The 25466-nt window shown below is 40.0% G+C and overlaps 1 protein-coding gene across 6 annotated transcripts in view; it reads right to left on the bottom strand.

Annotated features, from left to right (window-relative positions):
* The window catches only part of DAAM2 (dishevelled associated activator of morphogenesis 2), a 160773-nt gene that overhangs the window by 32918 nt on the left and 102389 nt on the right, over nucleotides 1–25466 (bottom strand). For all 6 annotated transcript variants that reach the window (XM_072642003.1, XM_072642007.1, XM_072642004.1 and 3 more), the window contains exons 3-10: nucleotides 16854–16943; nucleotides 12833–12907; nucleotides 11912–12006; nucleotides 8064–8397; nucleotides 6063–6173; nucleotides 2915–3018; nucleotides 2431–2497; nucleotides 1416–1533 (exon numbers count right to left, since the gene is read on the bottom strand). In XM_072642003.1, the coding sequence (XP_072498104.1) occupies nucleotides 1416–1533; nucleotides 2431–2497; nucleotides 2915–3018; nucleotides 6063–6173; nucleotides 8064–8397; nucleotides 11912–12006; nucleotides 12833–12907; nucleotides 16854–16943 (994 nt within the window). The remainder of the gene's footprint in view (nucleotides 1–1415; nucleotides 1534–2430; nucleotides 2498–2914; nucleotides 3019–6062; nucleotides 6174–8063; nucleotides 8398–11911; nucleotides 12007–12832; nucleotides 12908–16853; nucleotides 16944–25466) is intronic.

Here is a 25466-nt window from a genome sequence, read left to right as displayed (position 1 = left end):
CTGACTGGACATTTGGGGATTTGTGGTGTTGGTGATGTTTTAACATATGTTGTGTTTTTTACACATGTACACATACCCCTCCCCATTTACAAGATGGTCAGCTAATCTGTGACTGTCTTGTAGGTCCTGGGCTTCTTCCTGTGCCTTCTAGTGACCACAGGAGGAAAGTAACCTTGGAGATCCTGGTCATGAAGACATATCATAGAAGCCCAGGGCTGGAGTGTGTCATAACATCAAATTCCAATTGTTGCAAAGAATATGCAGATTCATATGCATTGTCCCACATGGAACCCACTGTCCCATGGGAAACAAGCAGGCCCAAAAGACTGGTACCCAAGAAAGCAAAGTCAAGTTTCTCTGGAAGCGCATAGTGGGACCTCCTACTTCCTCTATTAACCCTTTTTGGAGAGAAGAAATGCCTGGTTCCCTGCTTCATGTCACTACCCTTCTTTTCTTATTGTTGTCCCTTCCTCTACACATAGTAGGGTAATAATTAAAAAATAATAATTAATTAAATAAATAAATAATAATAGTGTAATAATTAAAACTCTTCTTTCCTCAAGGAGAAATAAGGAGAAAAGCAAATCAGAGCTTTTCACTCATGGAATATATTATATACTTGACTACAAGTAGGAGAAAATCTTTTGGAAAAAGACTTCAGAGAAACAGAATCTAGACCGTCTTCCTTGGTTGTTCACTCTTGCATGCAATCATCTTCATGGAAAGAGTTTCTGCCTTCTGTCTAAATTAAATCCCTCCTGTGGCAACTTAGGCTTATGTCTTCTTTTCAGGTCTTTACGATTTCAGAGGAGAGTGGTAGCCACAAATAATGTGATTAATTTGTACTCTTAGAATAAGCCTTTGGATGATGACGACAGAAGTACGTGGGTAGGGAGAAAGTGGAAAAGGAGAAAACAAAATGGGGAAATTGACAAAGCTGGGAGTAAGAAAAAGATATCTTCAGTAAGACCTGTCCTGTTTACCCAGCACAAATGTCCTTGCTTTTTTAACTGGAAACTGAGAAAATGGAAAATTTGACTGTCAGAAGTAGGAAAATGGGAACTATCTGACCCTGAAATGAAAAGATCAAGATGATGCTTGCTGGTCAAGGACACTGCTGAGTCCATAATTGGTCTTCTGCTCCTCCTGAGAGTCTAGGTCTTTCAGACAACAATCAGGAGTAGAGTAGGAGAAGGGACCTAAATTGTATTTTCCTTTCCCCAAGCATGAGGAAGTAAGAGTAGCTTGAGCTTCTGGACATTTTTGATCTTTCCTGGTCTCCGGAAAGAGTCATCTGAGTATCTTCCCAGTGAACACACTTGTGAAAATGCTACTTAAAAAGGGGACCCTCTCCCATCTCCCTAAGCTAGAAGTCTGGGATCTCTATTGATGGGATGGGGGGAGGTAGGACTTACAAGGCAGCTGCAAACAATGCTGAAGCATAGAGAGCAAGTAGGGATATGCTTCTGTGTGTTTCAGCTTCCTATGGATCAGGTCAAACATCTGTGATGCACTCTTGGTATCAATGTGTACCTGACGGAAAAACAAAACAAGAAACAGATGAATGGGAAACCCAAGGAAGTTAGAGAAGGAGGAAAGAAGAGGAAAGCAAAGACTCTAGGTCTTAACTCAATGAAATCTGAGGTATCTCCTCACATCCAGGGCCCCTCCTTTCCCCAGATGTCTTGGCATAAACATCCAGAGATCCTATTTCTCACTATCTGCTTAGATACAAGTAAAGGAGATCATAATTAACTGCTTGTAATTTGGGGAGTATTGTCATAAATAATCATATACACAGATAATCATTTGGTTTGGGAATTTATCATGTATTTTTATGGTACGAATTATGTTTGGCTGGGATTCTGCCCATACTGACTGTGTGACCTTGGACAATTGACAGAACCTTTCAGTACAGTAAGCAGCTCTCTAAGAATTTAAGTTGCAAAGAAGGTGTGGACCTATACTGGTAGAGGGAGTTACCCTCACCTGGGAGTTCCTTATACTTATGAAGTCACAGGTCCAGAGTCTACCTTGTCCCTATATTTTGCTGAAGTTGAAATTAAAGTGAGAATACATTTTACATCAGATAATGCCAAAGAGATATACCCCAAGAGGGTTCTGTTGTTTATCAGAGTCACCCACGTATTGGATATTTGCTACCGATAATCCATACAGTAGCCATGGGAAATACAGAGTTGATTCTGTGTTTCTTTAGGGATGGTTGCCTTCTTTCCTCTGAGGACCAAGGCCATGCTAATTCCAGAGGGTCCTGGCAGAATCTAGAGATTGTGGGCATCCTAGAAACAAGAATGCTAATATTGATCTATGTAGATGTCCACTTTGGTGTACAGTCCTTGGGGATCTCTGGGGAAGTCACTGGGAGAGTTGATATGTATTGTATTTGAATCGCATCCTAGTGGGCCTCACCATGTCAAACCTTCTGGCTAATTCCAAGTCATCCTCATTTCGGACCATCTCAAAGAAGTCTAAGTGCCTGGGCAAGGAAAATATAGAAAATGTCACAACTGAGCAGTACTCACAGCAAGGAAATCAAAGTTAGATGAGACCAAAACACCCCTTTCAGCCAAGCACTTACTCTCTTTCTTGTCCACATAGATGGGCAGAGAGTGTTTACTTTCCTCTGGAAAAGGGGCTGGTGAAATGACCAAGCAGAAGACAAACTAAAGAGGTTTTAAAAGACCCATAGGTCTTGATCTAGGCCAAATTGTAAAGTGTCAAACTTCTTCTGGGTACCATAAGTCCCTCCCTGTCCCTCTCACTCTCAGAAGCCCTCCCAGATACTCAGTACTTGGGCTGGTACTCTTGTGTTTCTCCCCGCCATCCTAAATTTATTACTTTTAAGCCTCCTCTCTCACTTAGAAATGAATAAGTCCTTCATCTTATCCCCTACCTGTCCAAGATGGCGTTCTCATGCCTCCGAAGTTTGTCAATCACAGGTTGTATTCCCAACATTAGGAACTCATATCGCAGATGTAACCGAAACTCCAGATTATCCTTGAGGATGATTCAGATAGGGTGGAATTGGGATAGGGGTATGGAGTGGAGCAAGGAGCAGAAGCAGTATAGAAACATTTATTTCATTGGCTGGATCAGAAAGTCATCATTATTTAGTACTTTCTTTAGCCCTTAATGCATTTCTCACCCAAACTGTATCCCACATACAATCTGTTGCCAAATCTAGTCAATTCTACCTTTATAGCATCTTTTGTATATTTCCCTTTTCTCCTTTGATGTTGCCACCATCTTGTTGCAGCCACTTATCACAATACCCTTAGACTATCGAAATAGCCTTCTGGTTGGTTTCCATGCCTCAGGTGTCTCTTCACTCTAGTATGTCCTCTATTCAGTCATTAAGTGATTTTCCTAAAATTCTGATTTTCCTAAAGGGCAGTTCTGCCCACATTCCTTCCTATTCAGTAAAACTCCAATGGCTCCCTATGGTCTCCAGGATCAAATATAAAATCTTGTTTGGTTTTCAAAGCTCTTCATAACCTGGCCCCTTCCTACCTTTCCAGACATTTTGTATCTTATTTCTCTTTCTCTGACCTTATAATGGCCTCTCTGATATTCTTCAAACAAGATACAACCCCCTTCTCCCAGTTCCATGTTTTTCACTGACTTTCTCCCTCTGTAATTCTCTCTCACGTCATTTTTCCTCTTGGTTTTCCTGAAATCTCAGCCATAGTCCTACCTTCTACATGAAGCCTTTCCTAATCCCCCTAACTTGTATATATCTTGTTTTTACATAGCTGTTTGCATGTTGTCTCCCTCATAAGATTGTGAGCTCCTTAAGAGTAGGGGTGTTTGCCTTTTTTTTTTGCATCCTAGTACACAGAAGGCACTTAATAAATGCCTAGTGACTTGACTTTCTTGTAATATCCCACAACACTTCCTGTAATATATATTCTTAGTCACTCCAAAAGTCACAAAGTCCCATGGAAACTTCTCCGAAAGGGGAGAGAGGGGAAATGCAAACTTTACTAAGGCAATATAGAATATATTACCTATATAACAGAATATGTTACCTACATACTTTTAGAATGTATTACCTATACAACCTGGGCTTAGCCTACCTGGTTCATATTCTGGGTTTCTGGGAGCTAAGTAATATCTGCATCACAAAGACGAGTCACTATCAGAAACCCCTCACACTTCTGACACTGTCCTGGACGACTGGGTTAGGGGTGTCATTTATAGGGAAGAGAGGGGGAAGAAAAACAAAGACAAAAATATGCCCTAGCCCCACCCTGAAACAAGAAGATCCCGAGAGCGCTACCTGATTCATTTAAAGAATCTGGGGCTCCCTTCCCATCTGCATTATAGCTATTTTTCTAATGACAGTTCCTAAGGTTTCAGTCAGTCTCAGGGATCAGCTCTAACCCTGGGATCTAAGAGCACCAAGGATTATTACAAAATAGAAAGTATCAAGATAACACGAGGTTCAGAGTTACAGTCATAGAAATCTCCAGAACCTAGTTAAAAAATAGCAATATCGCCAAGGCCTCAGAAAGGACTCGTGGAAGGTTAATCCATGCCCCTTATTCTCCAGTCTCTTTCCAAGAACTAATTCTTCATTTTCCAACATTCTCCTAAACTTCTGCTCTGCTCCCATCCTGGATTTCTTTCCACTTTAGACTCTTCGGATAAGACCATTTTCTTTTTTCTGATTCATGTGGCTTGCCCTCCAAACTCTCTCACTATTATATCTACTCTTTTTGCTCTAATCAACTCATTGGACTGTCTTCTGTTATTCAAATAACACTTCAGATCTCTCTGCTCTCTCAGGAAGGTTTCCTGGATTAATTAGTTCATCTATCCATCTATCCATTCATCTATATGTCTGTCTATCTATCTATCCAACTATCTATCTATCTATCTATCTATCTATCTATCTATCTATCTATCTATCTATCTGTCTATCTATCATCTATCTATCCAACTATCTATCTTTCTATCTATCCAACTATCTATTTATCTATCTATCTATCTATCTATTTATCTATCTATCTATCTATCTGTCTATCTATCTATCTATTTTCTGGGATTAATTAGAAGAGACATAAAAGCCTTAACTTCTGTCCTGCCTTTCTATGGGCCCCCTAATTTAACTGCTCCTTTTAAGTTTTAACCTTATTCTGGGCCTGTTCTTACTAATGTTAACAGTAGAGAAGAACTGTTTATACTTGCTCTGTGGAGAATAATTACGTTAGTTTAAGTAAGAAGTTAAGTCTTGATCACAGCATATAAAGTGATCTCTGCTATGAAATTCAAGACATTTAGCATGGACTAAGATTTTTGAAATCTAAATATTTAATTGTTTACGCATTGACTCCAATGGCTTTAATGAAGGCCAATCACTATGCTTAAAAGAAAGAAAAAGTGAACAATAATAAAATTTATACATATATATGTATATATATATGTATATATATGTATATGTATATATATATGTATATATATATACGTATATATATATATACGTATATATATATACGTATATATATATATATATATATATATATATATATATATATATATATATATATATATATATATATATATGGGATCTTATTTCTTGAATTGACTAATGGATGATGCCAACCATTGGGACTCACTTCAGTGGCAGATATAACGATCATGTGATGGACCCTCCCCTTTTCATAGCATCAGGACGGAAATGGGGAACACCAGCTTTACATTTTACTTTTTATTTTTATCAGATTGATACTTCAAGTGGCTATATTTCAGAGGGCATAACTCTGGCCTGTGATGCATCCAAATCCATGGCATCTGGGTTGTAACAGAATTGGCCTGAAATTTGTGCTTGAACAACATTGCCATTTTGTTGCTTATCGCAGGAAGAAAATACAAACTTTCTAAAAGTGATGGTGAGGACAGACATTGCCCAGTCAGAAGTCAAGGATTCCTCCTTTGACTCCCTATCTTACTCCAGAATTTCCCAAGAATGCTGGAGGAACCTAATTAAGAGATCACTGTTCTCTGGGAGAGTATATGGATGCTGGGGAAAAGGGACCTACCTCTCCAGCTCCAGCATTGAGGACAGCATTAATGAAGGACATGATGGCTGTCTTCAGATTTACTTCATCCCGGTAGCGCCCCATGCTTCGGTCCAGCTCATTCAACAAAGTCTGGGAGCAGAGAGGGGACAGGAGATCTTAGCACCTTACCAGCCCTGATTTCATGCCTACTTTAGCTCATGCTATTCTATTGCCCTAGAATGTCCCACCCCACCCCCCATCCTGCCCATTGCCTCCCCTAAAACCTCTCTTAAAACTCCTCTTGACTCATTCTGACCTAGATTTTACCTCCTCTCACCATATAATAATATATTATATGCTGCCATAAAATTTTTTTTTTAAATCAAACTCTTCTATGTATTTGTCTTCTGTTTCTCCAACTGAGTGTGAGTTCCTTGAACACAGGAACCATGTCTTTCATTTCTTTTGTACCTTTCCTGAAATTCCTAATGTAGGGTCCTATTCATAGCAGGCACTTAAAATTGCTCCAAAAATAAACAAAACCAAAAAAAAGGCCGGTACTGGGCTTGGGGTGAGGCTTGGGTATGAAGAAGACAAACAAATAGCAGTTGCTTGAGACCCTGGACAGTTTCCTGTGGCCCAGAATTCTAGGCGACACTTGATCTTCTATAAGGTCATTGGATTCTGGGCTCAGGTGTTTCAGAGCATTCTTTGAACTATCTAATTTCAATGAAAGCAGCAGAGTTGAGGAAAGGATTGACCCTTAGCATCAGAAAGGCTGGGGTTCAAACCCCACCTATGTCTTTTATTAGCTGTGACCATGAGCAAGTCACTTTACTTTTTCTGAGTCTCATTTTTCTCATCTGTAAAATAAGGATAACAATATGTGTCATATCTGCTTCACTGTGGTTGGAAGGCTCAGGTGAAATAATAATAGTTAATAATAACAGCTAACATTTATATAGCACTTACTAAGCACTCAGCACTGTGCTAAGTGATTTATAATTACGATCTCATTTGTTCCTCACAATAACCTTGAGAGGCAGGTGCTATTATTAACCCCATTTTACAGATGAGAAAATTGAGGCAAAAATGAAGGAATTTGTGCAGGGTCACACAGTTAGTAAGTATCTGAGGTCAGATTTAAACTCAAGTCTTTCTGACTTGAGGTCCAGCACTTTATTTACTGCACTACCTATCTTCCTGTATTAAAGTAAAAGTGCTTTGCAAATTTTAAATTGCTAAATGAATACCAATATTGTTCATTTTACTATTATTAACATCTAGTTGTTCTCATCTTTTTGGATGGAGTTCAGATAAAAACAATCCCAGAACAGACTGCTATTCCTTCTATATTTAATATTCTAAGGACCACTGCACAAAACTCTTTTTTTGTCGTTAAATGAAAGTATTGGATGGTGAGTTCATTGTGTGGAGACTCAATGAAAGCATTCTTGACATGAATATCCTCGTCCTCTCATTTTTTTTAAATTTCTTCTACTAGGTCTCTATGTTTTGAAAGTTTTTTGTTCCATGTTGCTCAGAAATTATGAATATTTGGTATGGCAACATTTATTAACACTGCTATTAAGTTTTATGGATCAGTGCTATATCAGAACAATTTTAGTCCGTAACTGTTGACGTCCTGATAACTGGAGAATTTATTGGTTGAATTTTCTAGGATATTTTGAAACCTGTATTATTATTGTTGTTTCTATTACTAACTAACAGTTGTAAAAGTAGCCTGTTTTCATGGCCAGCCTCTTGGAGACATCTCTGGTCCATCCTTCCCTCTATTAGCTCTTCTTTTCCAAGTCTCCTCACCTGTAAGACATATTCCTGCACTCTATACAGTGCCTTCTATTTGTCCCTCATCTCATCCATCCATATGCTATCTCCATGCATGCCCCAATTCCTTCCATGTAAGGTTCCTCATTGCCCCAGTCCCTTTGTTTATGACACACATCCCGCATGCCCCACCTGGATATCATCCTTGTCTAGCTCTGCAAATGACTTCTATATTGCCTTCCTATCCCTCACCTGGAAGCGGGTCCTCTCAGCAGCATACACCTGGTAGTGCAACATGGCTTGAAGCACCTTCTTATGGCCACCAGGTACCAGGCAGACAGCACCCAGGATCTCAAGCACGGCGACCTTGGTTTTGCTGTTCTCAGTGCGCAAGCTTTGGGCAATGGTGCTAATGCCCTCAGGTTGTGCCAACACATGGGCACGGCCCTGGGAATTGTTCATCAATGCTTTGATGCAGCCAATGAGGGATGTATGGATTCGACTCTCACAGGTGGCATGGTCCATACTCCGAAGGAAGTTCAAGAGACAAGTCAACCCATCCAACTCAATGAATCGAGTCACAAATCTGTGGGGGGGAGGGGGGAAAGAATAAAGGAAGCCATGTGGAACGGAAGACAAGAATATGAGAGCAAGCAAGGTGCCCTGATGTATCATTTCACATTTTGTTGTTACTATTCAGTCATTTCGGTCTTGTCTGACTCTTCACGACCCCATTTGAGGTTTTCTTTGCAGAGATACTGGAGTGATTTGCCATTTCCCTCTCCATTTTACAGATGAGGAAACTGAGGCAAACAGGGTCACACAGTGAGTAAGTTTCTGAGGACAAATCTGAGCTCAGGAAGATGTGTCTTCCTGATTCCAAGTCTGGAATTCTATCCACTGAGCCACCTAGCTGTCCATCCTTTTGCATGTCTGTTGCCTAATACTCACCTACCACTGTGTACTAATTTGGTATGCATAGAAGCCTCTTAATAAATAAACATCTACTGATTTACTGTATAACATTCACATCATATTTAGGCCTAATTTGTATTCTAAGTACATCACACCAACACATTAGTTGCCTGTCATCCTAGGATTTGTATAGCAACCCTCTCTTTCATAACCTGGCTTTAGATTGTAAGCTCCTTGAGAGCAGGGACTGTCCTTTGCTTCTTTTTGCATCTCTGGAACTTAGCATAGTGCCTGGCACATAGGAAACACTCAATAAATATTGATTGATCAGTTCCAATCTGCTTTTTTTTAGGTTTATTACTCCCCTTCATACATTCTATAATCTAGCCATATTGACCTTCTTGATGATCTCCACACGTGCCTTTTTATCTTCAGCCTTTTTTATCCTTTGTACAGTCTGTTCCCCATACCTGGAATGTACTGCTTCCTTACCTCTGCTTCTCAGAATACCCAGGTTCCTTTAAGATTTGGAAAGAGTCATCTAATTTTTTTTTTCACATTTCTTGAAGAGATGTTTGGGTTCCCACAGAGTTCTCTTCAGGACTATATACCACACCACTCTGATGAAGTCCTTCCAATTCTCTTGTCTAGTCTCTCTGTCTTCCTCTAATAGTATCTTCTCCTTCTGTCCTTTATAGAAAAGGTTGAGCATGGGAGGCAGGTAGCATTTAGTAATCCTACCATCCTTCTTACCATCATGCAGTCAATAAAAGGACGCAGTCTCCTTCAAGGTTTAACCCAAATGCCTCCTCTTGTGTAAGACTGTACAAGAATCCCTCCAGTGGCTAGGGTCCTTCCACCAAAACTACCTTATATTTGCTTTGTATGTTCATATGGACTATTTGTGCCTGACCGATGGTGGAGTCTCCCTAGCATGTGTGAGTCTGATCAGTTGTAGTCAGACACTTTGTATCTTGACCCCAACAGAATGGTGTCATTTTGGTCTTCTTAAATAACAAAGGACAACAACCAACTATGGGTAGATATTATTTCCCCTTATAGAATATAAGCTCCTTGAGGATCTTTTTTTTTTTTTAAATCTCTAGCCACAGTGCTCAGTGACCTCAGTGCCTCAGATGACATTAGAAAAATGTTTGTGGATTAACTGGTCACATGTTGGTGAGGAGGATAGTAATTAGGTTTACTAAATACTACCTACTCCAACCCTCAACTCTCCTCTACCTCTATCAAGGATAGAAGAAGATCCTATTAGAGAAGGGCAATGAGGCTAGACAAGAGAATTGGAAGGACTTTATCAGAGTGATATGGTATATGATAGTGTAGAGAACTCCATGGAAGTCTAGGCATCTCTTAAAGAAATCTTTAAAATAATTAGATGACTCCACTGTGGGATGACTAACTTTGATAGACTCAGCTCTTCTCAGCAATGCAAGGTTCTAAGACAACTCCAAAAGACTCATGATGGAAAGTGCTATCTACATCCAGAGAAAGAGCTTTGGAGTCTGAATGCAAATGGAAGCAGACTATTTGCTCTCTTTTTTGTTTCATTTTGCTTCTTCTTTCTCATGCTTCACTAGTCTGGTTATAATTCTTCTTTGCAACATGATTAATGTGAAGATATGTTTAATGTGAACATATATGTAGAATCTACATCAGATTGCATGCTCTCTTGGGGCAGGGAGAGGAGAGGGAATAGGCAAAAATTTGGAATTCAAAAGCTTGTGGAACTGAATGCTGTGAATTAAAAAATAAATAAACAAACGAATGAATCAATGAATAAGTAAGTAAATAGATAAATAAATAAAAATTAGGTGGTTCTTTCCAAAATCCAATCTGAGCTTAATAAACTTCTGAAGGCATAATTATCTTTATCTGTGTATTTCTGTGCTCTTGGTTGGAAGGGGGAAATGATTATTTTGGTACCTCCCTACTTATGACAGGTTGAGAGGGAAGGAAAAATCAGAGGCTATGACCACTCATTAAACCCTTCATTTCTCACTCCTTCACTTTCTTTTCTGTCTCCCCTCCTATTGATGACCCAGCTATAAGAAGACATATCTTGGAAATTCAAGAAAATGAAGACAGGTAAAGCAGCAGGAATCAAGGAAATCACATGTGGGGCAGGTATAATAGCCCCTATTTCCTACCCAAGCCCAGTTGCCTGGCCACTTCTCCAGTACAGAGAAAGGAAAAACTCTTATCCATGCATCACAGAATCTTCAGGCTGGCCTTCTTTCAGTGGATTGTCTATTTCCTCTTAACTCACCAAGAACCCTACTTCACACCAGCCTCTATAGTTTCTCATACACAACACTACATCTTTTGTCTCTAAATCTTTCCATTAGCTGTCCGCCATGTCTAGAATGCTCTTCTCTGTCACCTCTGCCTCTTAGTTTCCCAGGCTTCTTTCTGGATTCAACTCAAATTCTTCCTCTGCAGCAGGCCTTTCCTATCCATCCCAGACCCAGCTGCTAATTCCTCCCTTTCTCAGATTGCCTTGCATCTACTCAGTATAGAGCTTGTATGTACTTTTTTAATCTCATGTTGTCCACTCCATTATAATGTAAGTTCCATGAGGACAGGGACTGTTTTTTATCTCCTTTGTATCCCCAGAACTTAGCACAGTGCCTGGAATTTAATAAATGCTTGTTGGCTGGTTGGTTGGTTGGTTGTAGGGAAGGTGTCTCCAAAATCCTCCAGAGGAGCTTCTGAAACCTGCCTCATGCCTTGGTAGGGACAGTCCTGTTTCAGAAAGTCCTTTCTGTCTTTAACCTGGCTCCCTTTTCTCTATTGTCCTATCCATCAAAGGAACCAAAATAGTCACTCTGCCCCTCTCCCAAGATGGCCCTTCATGGACTTGTAGTTTATTGTAATTTTCCCTCTAAGGCTTCTCTCCTCTTCAACCCCTTAAGCCCTGGGCCCTAAGCCTTGGCTGCCTCCCAGCTCCTCAAGAAATTCAAAGAATTGTAAACTGACATAGAATGTGTTGGAATGGTATGAAATGAGGTTGAGTGAGAAGCATGGAACTGGAGTGGAGTGGATTGGAGTAAGGGTGAAAGAAAAGAGAAGATACAGCAATGCTGTAAAGCCACCAACTTGAAGTCAAGGTGTAGGAGGTGAATTGGATCCAGGAGAATTGAGATCCAGAGAGAGGACTCAGTTACCTCATGGGTTGAGTACGAAGAGCTGTCTTCAAGTCTTCGACAACTTTGTTCCTCATCTCTGTTTCCTCTTCATCAAAGGCATACAGAGTCTGCATCTGTTGGGAAAGTCAGTAGAAGGAAGAAGATATGTGCATTTGTGGAGGTGGGGAAGGAAAGGTCACTCTTGCCTACCTGCCTTGGCCCTAGCTATCAAGGTGGAGGTCATGGAGTGTTGGACTTGGAGTCAGGAAAATCTAAGTTTGAATTCTTGCTTCAGAAGACACCAACTAGTTGTATAACTCTGGGTAAGTCATTTCATCTATGTCTCAGCCTCAACTATTCTCATAGGGATAATAGCACCTACCTCACAGGGTTGTGTGAGAATGAAAGGCGATACCATAAGAAAAGTGTATTGCAAGCCTTCAATTCAAATGCTAGATTTTATTATTATTATTATTATTAATTGTTATCATCGACCCCTCTCCCTTACCAGGCTAGCCCACAGATAATACTTTCCTATTCAGATCACCTTCCATCTGTATTTATCTTATATTTACATGTTGTCTCCCCCATCAGAATACATGCTCCTTGAAGGCAGACTGTTTTTGCCTTTCTCTGTATTCCCCTAAAGCTTAGCACAGTTCCTGACATACAGGAAACACTCATCAATGAATGCTTGTTGGCTGATCGACTACGTAAAAGTGGTTCACAAAACACTACAAAATATAAATCTATAAAACATCCACACTACAGAAACCCTATATCTGAGGCAGGGTAATGGTTACAGAATACGTTGGAGGATTTAGGGGACGCAAGGGTAGATGTTCTGTTTAGATTGGAGGGGGGGCTTGGTGTCATCAGTGCTGGAGCCTAGGTAGGCATCTCTTCAGAAAACCTTTAGGAGAAAACCTTCCTCAAAAATAAGGAGAAGAGACTACTCACGGCAGCCATGGAGTTGATCCGGTCAATGTAATAATCCGGCCAGCTGGTCGCCAACTTGTTGGGGTCCTCCTGTTCCTGAAACAAGTAAAGATTTGGTGTAACTTCGTGGAAAGTTAGGAACTGGACTTGGGGATTCATGCTTTGGGAAAAGAATACAGTACGATAAATGTTTATTAAATGCCTATTGTGTGCTAGGTACTGGAGGAGAGACAAGCTTTAGATAAGATCTAGTCCCTGTTCTCAAGAAGCTTATACTTAATCAATTTGGGGGGGGGAGCAATATTAGGGGATGATACTGATACCTTGAATATTAGATTAGCACACAGTAAATGTCCTACAGGGTTATGGGGAAAGGCTATTACAACCCTAGAGTAAGGTTCTAGAAAGTCTTCATGGTGGAGGTAGTACTCAAGAAAAACCTAAGGAACCACTGACGCCTTCTCCAGGTCCCTCCTGAACCCACAGTTTGCTTATATTGTCAAAGACTGTCTGTGTTCATCCTTTGGTGCCAAAGAAGCCCACGCCATCAGAGAAGTGATGACATGACTTGTACTTGACTTTGTTTTGAGGGAGGGAGGGCTGTGCAATGACGAAGATACAAATACCAAGATTAAATACTGCCTAGGAGCCTTGCCTTGTCAAACTCTGAGGCCCCTTTCTTCCCCAAAGGCAGTATTTCTCAGGAGACTAGGGCCTGATTATGTGTCCTTGGGCAAGGTACAGAATCACAGAGTTGGAAGGAACCTCAGAAACCACCTAATCCACCCATATGTTAACAAGAACTCTTTCCCTGCCCCCCAAATACACACAGTCTTCGCTTGAAGACTTCTGTTAAAGGATGACTTCGTTGTTCAGCCGTTTTTTCAGTCATGTCTGGCTCTTCATGAACCCATTTGGGGTTTTCTTGGCAAAGACACTGGAGTGGTTTGCCATTTTCTTCTCCAGTTCATTTTACAGATGAGGAAACTGAGGCAAACACGGTTAAGTGACTTGCTACCTCTCAAACCAAAAAGCTCTACTTTGGGACAGCTCTAACTGTTAACAAGTTTTCCCTTACATTAAGCCTAAAAATCTCTCTCTGTTTCTGTCTCTCTCCCTCTACAATTTCCACTGATTTTTCTAGAATGAAATATAGGTTCCTCTGGGGTTTTTTTTTAAAGTCTTTCACGACCTGGTCCCAACCTATTTTACAGCTTCATTATACATTCCTCCCCTTCCTTCAAGATTCAGCTCTAAGACTCTACACTCAGCTTTTCCTGAGTCTTCCATCTGCTGGTGGTATTCTGCCTCTCTAAATACTTTTTATTTAATTACACATATATTATATATACATATAAAATTCACTCTGTGTGTATTTATAAATGTCCAAGTTCACTAAAATGTGGCACCTATAATTAAACACAATAAAAAATAGAGATGTGGTCTGGTCAAGGCACATTGTCATCATTCTGAACACTACGCCTCTCTATTAATCCACCTTAAGATTGAATTAGGTTTTTCCTTTGGTACCGCTGTTTTACACTGACTCATATTGAACTTACATTAATAAAACCAATAGATCTTTTTTATAGGTATTTTTATCTAGCCATGACTCCCCCAATTTGTGTTTGTTCAGTTGAAATGCAGAGCTTAACATTTATTCCCTTACATTTCTCTATATTAAATTTATTTCTATTAAATTTTATCTTATAAGAGTCAGTCCATTATTCTAGTCTGGCAAGATCTTTTTGGTTCTTGACTGCCATTCAATATGGTGCCTATATCTCCTTCTTTTTTGTCAACTAATCCAAGGTGGGTGCAATTTATGCCTCACTGTACTAGCTATGTGACCTTGGGAAAGTCACTTAATCTTTTATATTTATTCTGTCTATGGCTCTCCAATCCACTGGTTTTAAAAGTTGAACAAGTCAATGCCAAGAACTGATACCTAGGGCATTCCACTTAGAGGCTTCCCTCCAAGCTGGCATCAATGAACTTATGACTGCCGTTTGAGCCTGGAGAAAGAGAGGAAGTCAAAAAACGAGAAGACACAAAGATGGAGAAAAAGAAATAGATATAGCAAAATGGATAATAATAATGGCTCAATCATCTGGTGCTCTGAAATTTACAAAGTACTCTCCTCAGAGCTAGATAAGTATTTCAAATATAAAGGCTGGGAAAGGAGATGATCTGCAGAAGAGACACAGACCGAAAAAGATGGAGGGGGTGGAGAAGAAGAAGAAGAAGAGACCAAGAGATAGATAATAAAGAAACACAGAGAGGAGAAGGACGTAATAGCAATAAAAGTTAATGAGAGATGAAAACAAATGGAAGTCCAGGCTGAGCTCATTGTGTACTCATTTGGAAGCAGTGGTACCTTCCTACATAAAGGAGGTGAGAATATATGTAAAATGTATGTACGCCATCTGAATGTACCTCCATTAAAGCAGGGATGGATTGGTATCTGTTCTCCTGACAACAGATAGTGAAGCTCAATCATTTTAACATTTAGAGTTATCCTTAATTCTTCATTTTGCCTTACCACATATATTCAACCAACTGCCAGTTTTTGCTGTTTCTATTCCATCCCATTTTACTTTTCCTTTGGTGAGCCAATCAGGGTTAAATGACTTGCCCAGGGTCACACAGCTGATAAGTATCAAGTGTCTGAGATCATATTTGAAATCTGGTCTTCCTGACTCCAGGCCAGTGTTCTATCCACTGCACCACCTAGCTTGCCCCTCTACTCTATCTCTGTGCCCAAATGCTTATTACCTTAACTCAGGTCCTCCTCACTCCGCCAACCATCATCTGACATTTTAATAATAACCTCCCAGTTGGCCTTCCTGCCTATAGTCTCTCCTCACTCCAGTCCATCTAATACAGAGAAATCCCAGTGATTTTTCTTAAGTACAGATTTAATCACGTAACTCCCTTACTCAATCAACCACAGTAGCTCCCCATTGCCTGTAGGATCAAATATAAACTCCTCTGTTTAGCTTTTAAAGCCCTGCACAACCTTGCCAGAGTCACTGGACTTCGTTTACTTGCCCTCTCACATTCTGTGACCCAGCCACACTGGTCTTTCCACTCTTCACACATGGAATGCCATCTCCTGTTTCTGTATCTTTGTTCTGGCTATCACTTGGGCCAGGAATATATTCCCTACTCCCCTCAACCTCCTCGAGTCCTACTCTTTCCCCTAAATGTAGCTTAGATACCACCCTCTATATGAAACCTTTACTGTTCCACACACACATACACACACACACACACACTCCTACTGGAACTCTCCTTATTTATTTGTATTTATTTTCTTTATATCTATTCTATCTATCTATCTATCCATCCATCCATCTATCATATCTCCCATTATAATGTGAGCTTCTTGAGGACAAGAACTATCTTAATTTTCTTTTTGGATTTCCAGACATCAGCACAGTGCTCTGCACATAGTAAGCACTTACTAGATGTTTCATTCATTCCTATGTACTTGTCTCCACCTTTAGAATGTAAGCTCCTTGTAAGGAAGGATAAATAGTTATTGTGGATAGATTGTTTGATTGAGTGGGACAAAAATGCTTCAGAAAATCTCCTTCCCCATACCCTGTCAACCTGGGCCCACACACCCCCCTTCCACAGTTGCTGTTTTTCAGTCATTTCAGTCATGTCAAACTCTTCATGCCCCCATTTGTGGTTTTCTTGGAAAAAATACTGGAGAGGTTTGCCATTTCCTTCTCCAGCTCACTTTACAGATGAGGGAACTGAGGTAAACAGGGTTAAGTGACTTGCCCAGAGTCACACAGCTAGTAAGTGTCTGAGGCCAGCTTTGAACTCAGGAAGATGAGTCTTCCTGACTCCAGACCCAGCATTCTAACCATTACCTCTTCATCCACAGTATATGATCTCAATAGATGTGTTTCCTGTGCTCATGGACCTATATGGCATGGATGAGTTTCCTTGCGCAAGAAAGTCCATCCTGATAGCTGATACCTCAAAGACAAGAAATAAAAGGGGGCAGTAGCAAGTGTAGCGACAGCACCTTCTTCTTGCTGCAGTAGATCTGCCATTTCTTCTCCAGCGGCAGTGCAAACATGGCCTCTCTATTTTTGTCTGTGAGATCCAACTCATCCTGTAGGGGAGATGAAGTAAAAACAAAAAAATAATGTGGTCAAAGATATAGTAATCTATTGCAAAATTCATTCCCACAGGAAATTATGGGTCACCCATTTCTCAGACTCATTTTATACGCACGCACACAGAAGTGTGTATATGTGTGTATATCTGTATTTATATCTGTCTCCCCACCCTTACATATTTCCCCTTGACCCAACCCTCACCATTCGAGGATGTACATTCCTTCCTTCCAACAATATAGCAGAATAATTCTTCTGAATGATACTGACTCATGGAAAAGCAAAGGTACAAACTGAGGGCCATTCACTTTACTATCTCTATCACTTGTTTAGTTCGATGACCTTTGGGCAATTAATCGAACTTCTTTCAGGCTCAGTTTCTCCTCTGCAAAATGAGCTGCCTGGACTCAAAGTGGCCTTCAAAGTATCCATTCAGGTCTTTTAATTACATCTCCAAATGTGTGATTACTGATTTTTTTATCATGAGACATTACAGTGGTGCCTAAACCAGAGAATCACAGATCAAACAGCCTGGCTTCCCCTAAGGTATGATTGATTGAATCACAGTTAACATTGCATGACTATCTAAGATCATATTTTATCTGTTTAAAACAAAACTATCCAAACAAAACATAAAATTTGTTAATCACCATACCTGCTAAAAAAAAATTCCTAAGTAATCAGAGTAAGATTTAAAGAAAATATATTTACCTAGGAACAATTAAGCGCCTTTTCTTGCTTACTTTTAAAAACTGAATCTTAAGTTTTTCTACTCTATTTCAGGTCCTCCCCATCATCTCTTGTCTAGACTATTATAAACATCTTCTAACTGATCTTCCTGCCTCCAGATTCGCCCTCCATCCTTCACACTACTATCCTCCATCCCTTAGCTCGCTTGCCATCTCTACCTGTTGAAATCTCTTCTTTCAAGGTCCAAGTCAGGTGCCATTTACTAGAGAGTAAGTTCTCTGAGAATAGGGACTGAGGATAGCCTGAACAAAGCCACAGAGAGGACAGGACAAGAATAAGAAGTGATGAGTAGGACAGTTTAGTTGGAATGTAGAGCACATGAAGGATAGCATGAAATAAAGCTGGAAAGATAGTTTGAAGCCAGAATGTAGATGCTGTTAAATGGTAGGATGAGGGTGTTTGGGAAGGAATCATTTACATTATTTATTAAGGAAATGCAAATTGGTAAAAAAGTAAAATATAATTGTAGAAAGGTAATTTTATTTCCTCTTAGATATCATGACTATAAAACCTAAAGATATATAGTAGGTAATGAGGAACTATTATTTTTTTTGAGGCAATGCCCAGGGTCACACAGCTAGTGAGAACCTGAGGTCATATTTGAACTCAGGTCCTCCTGACTCCAGGGCCAGTGTTCTAACCACTGTACCATCTAACTACCCCTGCATAGTGGGGAACTATTGAAAAATTGTTAGCAGACAACAAGGTTTGTGATCAGAAGACATTGTTCAAAAGCAAAAGAAAACAATCATGCCTATGGCATGCATTTCATTTCTTAAGAGTGATTCCTATGTCTATGCTTTTCTAATTAAGGATTGAAACTTTTCTTCCACTTTGCCATCTGTCAACACTAGTTCTTTTACTTCTCAAACTTAAAGTTAATGTGTCTACGTCGTTCCAGATGGTCACCATCACCAAAATCTTAAATCAGCCTGGCCCCTACCCATCACCTCAAGTCCCAATTTCCCACTGCCCTGATAGCATGGGGTTTTAGAATGACTCCTGTGATCCAGAAAATCAGGTCTGAAAGCCTTCCCCTAGGCTTGCAGCTTCAAAGTTTTATGCTACAGTGCCTTAAGTAATATCTGAGATGATTCTTTATATCTCATCATAAATGCAATGATTCCCTAAATCTCATCATAAAACAGCTTATTTTCTCTACTCATCTTGGTTACATCTTCATCCAGTTGCCTTATTCTTACCTATCAATTTTCACTACAGCTTTCGCCAAGAAAGGTCTTTTCTCATGTAGCTCACCAAGCTGTCTATCCATCAAACAGGTGCTGAAATTTCAGCTCCTCCATGAAGCCTTATAGGATTAATTACAGAGTTTTAGAGGTAAAAAAGACCATAAAGATTACCAAACGGTTTCTTAATTTATGATCTATGAACTTGTTTCCTATGAATTTCAACATAATTGTTTTCCTTTGAAATCATATAAGTTTTACTTTATGCATTTAAATAACATTCTTCTTCACTGGAATGCCAAAGGGACCTAGGACCCCCCAAGAGTTAAGAACCCCTGATCTAGCCCAAACGCCATTCTGCAGAGAAGGAACTAGAGGCCAATGGGGAATCTTCAGCTTTGAGACCACATGTGGCCTCTGGGTCCTCAAGTGTGGCCCCTTGACTCAATCAGTTAGGCCACAGGTTTCCCACCCCTAAACATTTTCCAGGGTCACATCCCTGGCCAGTGACACATATAACAACAAATGACAAAAGGTTAGATTCAACATCTTCTGAGTTTTAATTCAATATTTATTTTCCTGCTGACATTTGCCTTTATGATACCTAGTCCAAACAAGTTCTTCTTGTACTTCTTTTCCCAATGTTTCCACTATTGTATAAACAACCCTCATGCTTCCCTCCCACTCCACTCCTAAAATGCCCTCTCTCTGACCTGAACACCATGTAAGTACTTCACTGTCTATCTATTCATGGCCTGACTTAATGTTGCATTTTAACCATCTGTGTCTATATGTCTTTTTGGAATGTTCCAAGACTCTGGGTTAAGTCTGCGTCAGTATTTCTCTAAAGCACAAGAATAAACAAAAATAGTCAGGCAATATAGCAAGCCCCTGTATGACATCTCTTTCGAAGAGGTGACATAAAAAAAAATCCTCCTCTCTATACTGATTTTTTTTTCTTAAGCGGTTTCATATCTGCTCACATTTAATTCTCATGTCAGACCAGGGAGGAAGAAGAGGTAGAAATTTCCCCTGGCATCTGCCCCTTTACAGTTTTAGAACATGGGAAACATTCCATTAAGAGGAATGTTTTTTCTTCCCCTACCTTTTCCTCCAAAATCCACCGATTATCCAGAAAAGGCTTCAAGCACTATCATAATCTCAATCACTATGGCACTTCAGTCAATCAGTAAGGATTTATTAAGCACCTACTATGTGCCACGCAGGCAGCTAGGTGGCATAGTGGACAGAATGCAAGGCTTGGAGGCGGAAAGACATAAGTTTAAATCCAGCTAGCTGTTTGACCCTAGGCATGTCACTTTACTCTGTTTGCCTCAGCTTCCTCATCTGTAAAATGAGCTGGAGAAGGAAATGGCAAACCACTCCAGTATCTCTGCCAAGAAAACCCCAGAAAGTGGTCACAAAGAGTTAGACACAGCTGAAACAATGCAAAAACAACATGTGCCAGGCACCATGCTAAATGCTGGGGATACAGAGAAAGGCAAAAAAACAATCCCCAATTTCAAGGAGGTCATAGTCCAATGGGGAGATAGCATGTTAACAAGTATGTACAAACACACTATATGTAGGATAAATTGTAGATAATCAACAGAAGAGAGATGCTAGCATTAAGGGAGATGAGGAAAGGGTTCTTGTAGAAGGTAAAACTTTCTTTGGGACTTAGAAGGAATCCAGGAAAGCCTGGAGATAGAGATAAGGAGAGAAATCGTTCCTGGCTTGGACAATCAGTGAAAATGCAGAGTCCGGAGAAGAGGCATCTTTTGCTAGGGGAACATTGTCACTGGATCACAGAGTACATAGAGAAAGGTATAAGAAGACTGGAAAGGTAGGAAGGGATCAGGTTATAAAGAGCTTTGAAGGCCAAACAAGATTTTATATTTGATCCTGGAGTTGATAGGGAGTTTACTGAATATAGTACAGTCATAGTGAGACTGGAGCTTTAGGAAGCTAAAAAGGCTTTGCTGTTTTTATTGTTAGCTGAATGGGGAGTAGACTGGAGTTGGGAGAGACCTGAGGTAGGAGACCAGCAGTCCAGGAGTAGGGTAATAAGAGCCTGCTCTAGAATGGCGGCTCTTCCCTGTTCAACTTAATATTAAAGTGAGGTTCATCATTTTAACTCAAGGTCTCAACCCCAGCTTTCAGCATGTGACTGAAGCATCCCTTACTGAAAACTCCAAAGCCACCACGCAGGAGGTTCTTTGTCGCTACTGTCTTCTCCCATCCTTTCCTTATGGTTCTTCTGGGACCTAGCCCTCTTTCATCACCAGTTGCTCTCTTATTTTCATTATTCCTTTAACTGCTTATTTTCCCGGGCAGATTCTACTTTTGTAACATCTCTCATATACCCTCTTCTTTCTTCTGACAGTTTGGACAATTGCAACAGTTGGCTGGTTGGTCTCCCTCAGGTTTTTCTCCATGCTTCTCTATCCTTCTCTAAGCTAGAAAATAAATCTCCCTAAAGCATGTCTAACCATATTCCCTTATATGATAAACTCTAGTTGTTCCCTATTGCCCCTAGGATAAAATTTAAGATTCTGTTTGGTTTTTAAAGCAATATCCTGACTTTTTCCTACTTTTCCAGTCTTTTACTTCTTCCTGAGGCCATTGGGGTTAAGTGACTTGCCTAAGGCTGCGTTTGAATTCAGGCCCTCCTGACTCTTGGGCTGGTGCTCTATACAAAGCACCACTTAGCTGCCTTCCTTTCCAGTCTTCTTATACCTTACTGTACCACTCTAAGTACTCAGTGATCTAGTGATGTTGTCCTCCTTGCTGTTTCTCGAACAAAACACAAAACATTCCATCTCTTGACTCCGTGCATTTCCACTGACTGTCCTCCACATCTGGGAGGCTCTCCTTACTTATTTCTACCTCCTGGCTTCCCTCAAGTTTCAACTAAAATCCCATCTTCTATAAGAAGCCTTTCTCAATTCCCTATAATTTCAGTGCCTTCCCTCTGAGATTACCTCCAGTTTGCCCTGTACACATCTTTTTTGTACAGAGTTGTTCACATATATATTGTCTTCTCCTTTATACCATGAGCTCAAAAGGACAGGGAAGCCCCTAAAAAGTGCTTGTTGATTTAACTTGCTTGTAAAAAAAATAGTTCTTTTCCATTATCCTCATACTAAAAAGTCCTTTGTTGCTCTTGCCAACCTCAACTTCTTCACAACCCATTCATTCTCCAAGTCCCTGCAGTCTGGCATCCACTCTCACCACTCTGTTGAAATTATATACTCCAGAATCATCAATGAGCTCCTGATTGTCAAATCCAGTGGCCTCTTCTGAGAACTCATCCTCCTTGACCTTTCTGTAGCATTCAACACTGTTAACTGTTAACAAATCCCACCTTCTTCTGGATACCATCTTTCTTCTTTAATTCCAAAACAATGTTCTTTTTTAGTTTTCTTTCTCCTCTGACGACTCCTCACTCTCTACTGATTCCTCCTGCCCACAATTAAGGACATCCTCCATAGCTCTGTCACTGGCATTTCACTTCCCTCTTCCTTGGCAATCTCGTCTTCTCATAAGATTTTAATTGTCACCTCTGTCTAGACGACTCCCAAATTTTTGTCTTCAGCTTCTTTCCTTTCCTTGAACATCAGTCCAACAGCATGAATTGCCTAAACCATAATACATCTCACCTGGATGTCCCAATGATACCTGAAACAGACCCCCAGCTCATCAATTTTTCCTCAAGACTGTCACTCTTCCCTCCCTATTACCATTAATGGCACATGACATCCCAGTCATGCAAACTCCAAACTTCAGAGTTCTCTTTCCCTCCTACTGCTTGCTCACCTCCCACATACTATCAATTGTCAGGTTCAACTGATTCTACCTCCAGAGGGTCACTTGCATTTCTCCATTCCTTTAGCATCCTAATGTCATTCTAATGCAAGCTCTTGTTACTTTTTGTTTGGAAGACTAGAATAGCCACCTTACCTGTCACAGAGGCACCAAAGTAACCTTAATACACAGCTATGACTCTACAAATATATGATATATACAAATGTGCCTCTTTTCAGTGGTGCATACAATCTCTCATACCTCCTCCCACATCTCTTGTCTATTGAAATTTTTTCTAATTCTTCATATCCCAGGTCAGGTACTTCAGCCTTCCCTCTACCTGGAAATGATTCCTTCCTCCTTATAGCAAATCAAAATATAATTATCATATTGTATTATTCTAACGGGTTATAGTTATTTTGGCATGCTGCCTTAACCCCTAATAAATAGTAATTTCCTTGAGGGGAGTCCTTTTTTCTTTTTCAGCCTTTTTATTTTAGTCCCCAATACTTAGCACCCTGCTTTGCATATTTTATCACTGTTGTTGGTCAGTTATGTCTGACTCTCCATGACCCCATTTGGGGTTTTCTTGGCAAAGATACTGGAGTGGTTTGCCATTTCCTTCCTCAGCTCATTTTACAGATGAGGAATTGGGGAAAACAGGGTTAAGTGACTTGCCCAAAGTCACATAGGTAGTAAGTACATTAGACTCTAAATAAATGTTCACTGAGCTAAACTGAGCCAAAAGAGAAGTCCCTGAATTTCTTTTCATTTCTGGCATGCTATCTTCTAACTAATTATTGACAGAAAAAAGATAATCTGATTTCTTAATGCTTTTCAAGAAACATTATAAGAAGTTCTTTGTTTGAATCAGAACACTGAGTACAGGCACTGTTTTTATTTTTTAACTAGCACCTAGCACAGTGCTTGGGCCAGAGAGAAACTATCTAATGAATGTTCTTTTGGGGTTCTTTTTGAGACCAAGATTTTCCATGTCACCAACTAACTGTATTCCAAGTTGTATTAGGGGAGGTCAAACCATTTTCTGATTTGAGGAAGAAGGAATCATTTCTAGGTTGAAGTACCTGGCCTGGGATATGAAGGAAGGGAAAAAATTTCAACAGGCAAGAGATGTGGAAGGAGGTACTTCAAGGCATGGGAGATTGTATGCATAAATGAAGAAAGTAAGGTGATGTTAGGAAGACATAGAGACCACTCATTAACCTGGTAGCTTTGGCCTGCTCAATTGCTGAACTATGGCTATTCACCTTTCCTTGGTCAGTTCAAGTCAGCTTGGCAGCCCTCCGGCTCTCAGTGCTCACCATATAGGTGTTGGATACATGATTGACTTTTGCCCTACTGTACCCCAAATTCAAGCAATCCACAAGCCTTGGCGTCCCCAGCAGCTGGGACCACCAGCATTCTCTACCACATCTGGCCTAATAAATGCTTGTTGGGTGGAACTGAATTATTTTTTTTTTTAATGGAAAAATGATCTTTCAAATTAAAGTACTATTTTAAACCAAAAGATTTTATTTATTTTTCCAACTAATATCCTATTTCCTATAAGAAGTCTTTCCCAACCCCTCAATTCCAGCACCTTCCCTCTGTTAATTATTTTCTATTTATCCTGTATATAGCTTGTTTTGTATGTATTTGTTTGCATACTCTGTCCCTATTAGATTGTAAGCTTCTTGGGCAAAGCCTGTCTTTTGCCTCTTTTTGTGTCCCCAGAACTTAGCACAATGCCTGCCATACAGTGGTTGCTTAATAAATATTGATTGATTAATTGATTACCTTCAGGAAAGGTGTAAACCTGAAAAAAACAGGAGTTTAGTGAGCGCTTCATCCAGGCTACTGTATTCCCACCATTGTCATTCCCACCATTCATTAGAGCTGGGAAGGCAAGAAATCTTCCTACTTCTCTGAGCCTTTATGAAGTAACTTCATTTCTTGTTGGAAATGTTACAAATTCCTAGATTCAACTTGTCTGTCTTCAAAGAGAAGGATATTTCAAAGCCAAATAAATATAAATGACTTTGGGTTGTCTATATGACATTCCCTTCTGCTAGAACGGATTATCAGGATATTATTATGAACACATTAATTTGTATTGATATTTCTATGCCAGTCCCTGTGTCTATTTCCTGAGTTTCTTTCCTGTCTCCTTAATTAAACTGGGGGCTTCCTGTGGGAAGACCTTGTTTGCTAAACAAGGATTGGGATCTTTTCTCCCTAATAGGCTGTGTTCTTCCTAGGAACAGAACTCTATTTCCTGTTTCTACTAATTATTTTTTTTGTTGCCCAATCATGTTCAACTCTTAATGACCCCATTTTGGGGTTTTCTTGGCAAAGATAATGAAGTGGTTTGGCATTTCTTTCTCCAGATCATTTTACAGACGAGGAAATTGAGGCAAACAGGGTTAAGTAACTTGCCCAGGGTCACACAGCTGGTAAGTGTCTGAGACCAGATTTGTCAGGAAGACAGGCCTGACTATAGGCCTGGCACTCTATCTACTGTACCATCTAGCTGCCCTTGATTTCTTATTAGTGCCCAATATAAGATGATAGAGAGATGCTACTCAGGATAAGGTAGTGATTGAGAGTGAGTAAGGTTGGAATTGGTAACAGAACCCAGGTCCCTTGCTTTCTGATCAATAAGCATAGCTACTAGACCTTCAACTTGACTGATTAGATTTTTAAAAATCCTTAGACTTTTTAACATGATTTCCAGTTGCAAAATACACATTCCCTTCCTCTACTCTGGCTAACCTC

Source organism: Notamacropus eugenii, chromosome 2, assembly GCF_028372415.1.
Source record: "Notamacropus eugenii isolate mMacEug1 chromosome 2, mMacEug1.pri_v2, whole genome shotgun sequence".
In the NCBI taxonomy this organism is placed as follows: domain Eukaryota; kingdom Metazoa; phylum Chordata; class Mammalia; order Diprotodontia; family Macropodidae; genus Notamacropus; species Notamacropus eugenii.
Note: the sequence above shows the minus strand (reverse complement) of the source record. Positions and strands in the feature narration are given on the sequence as shown.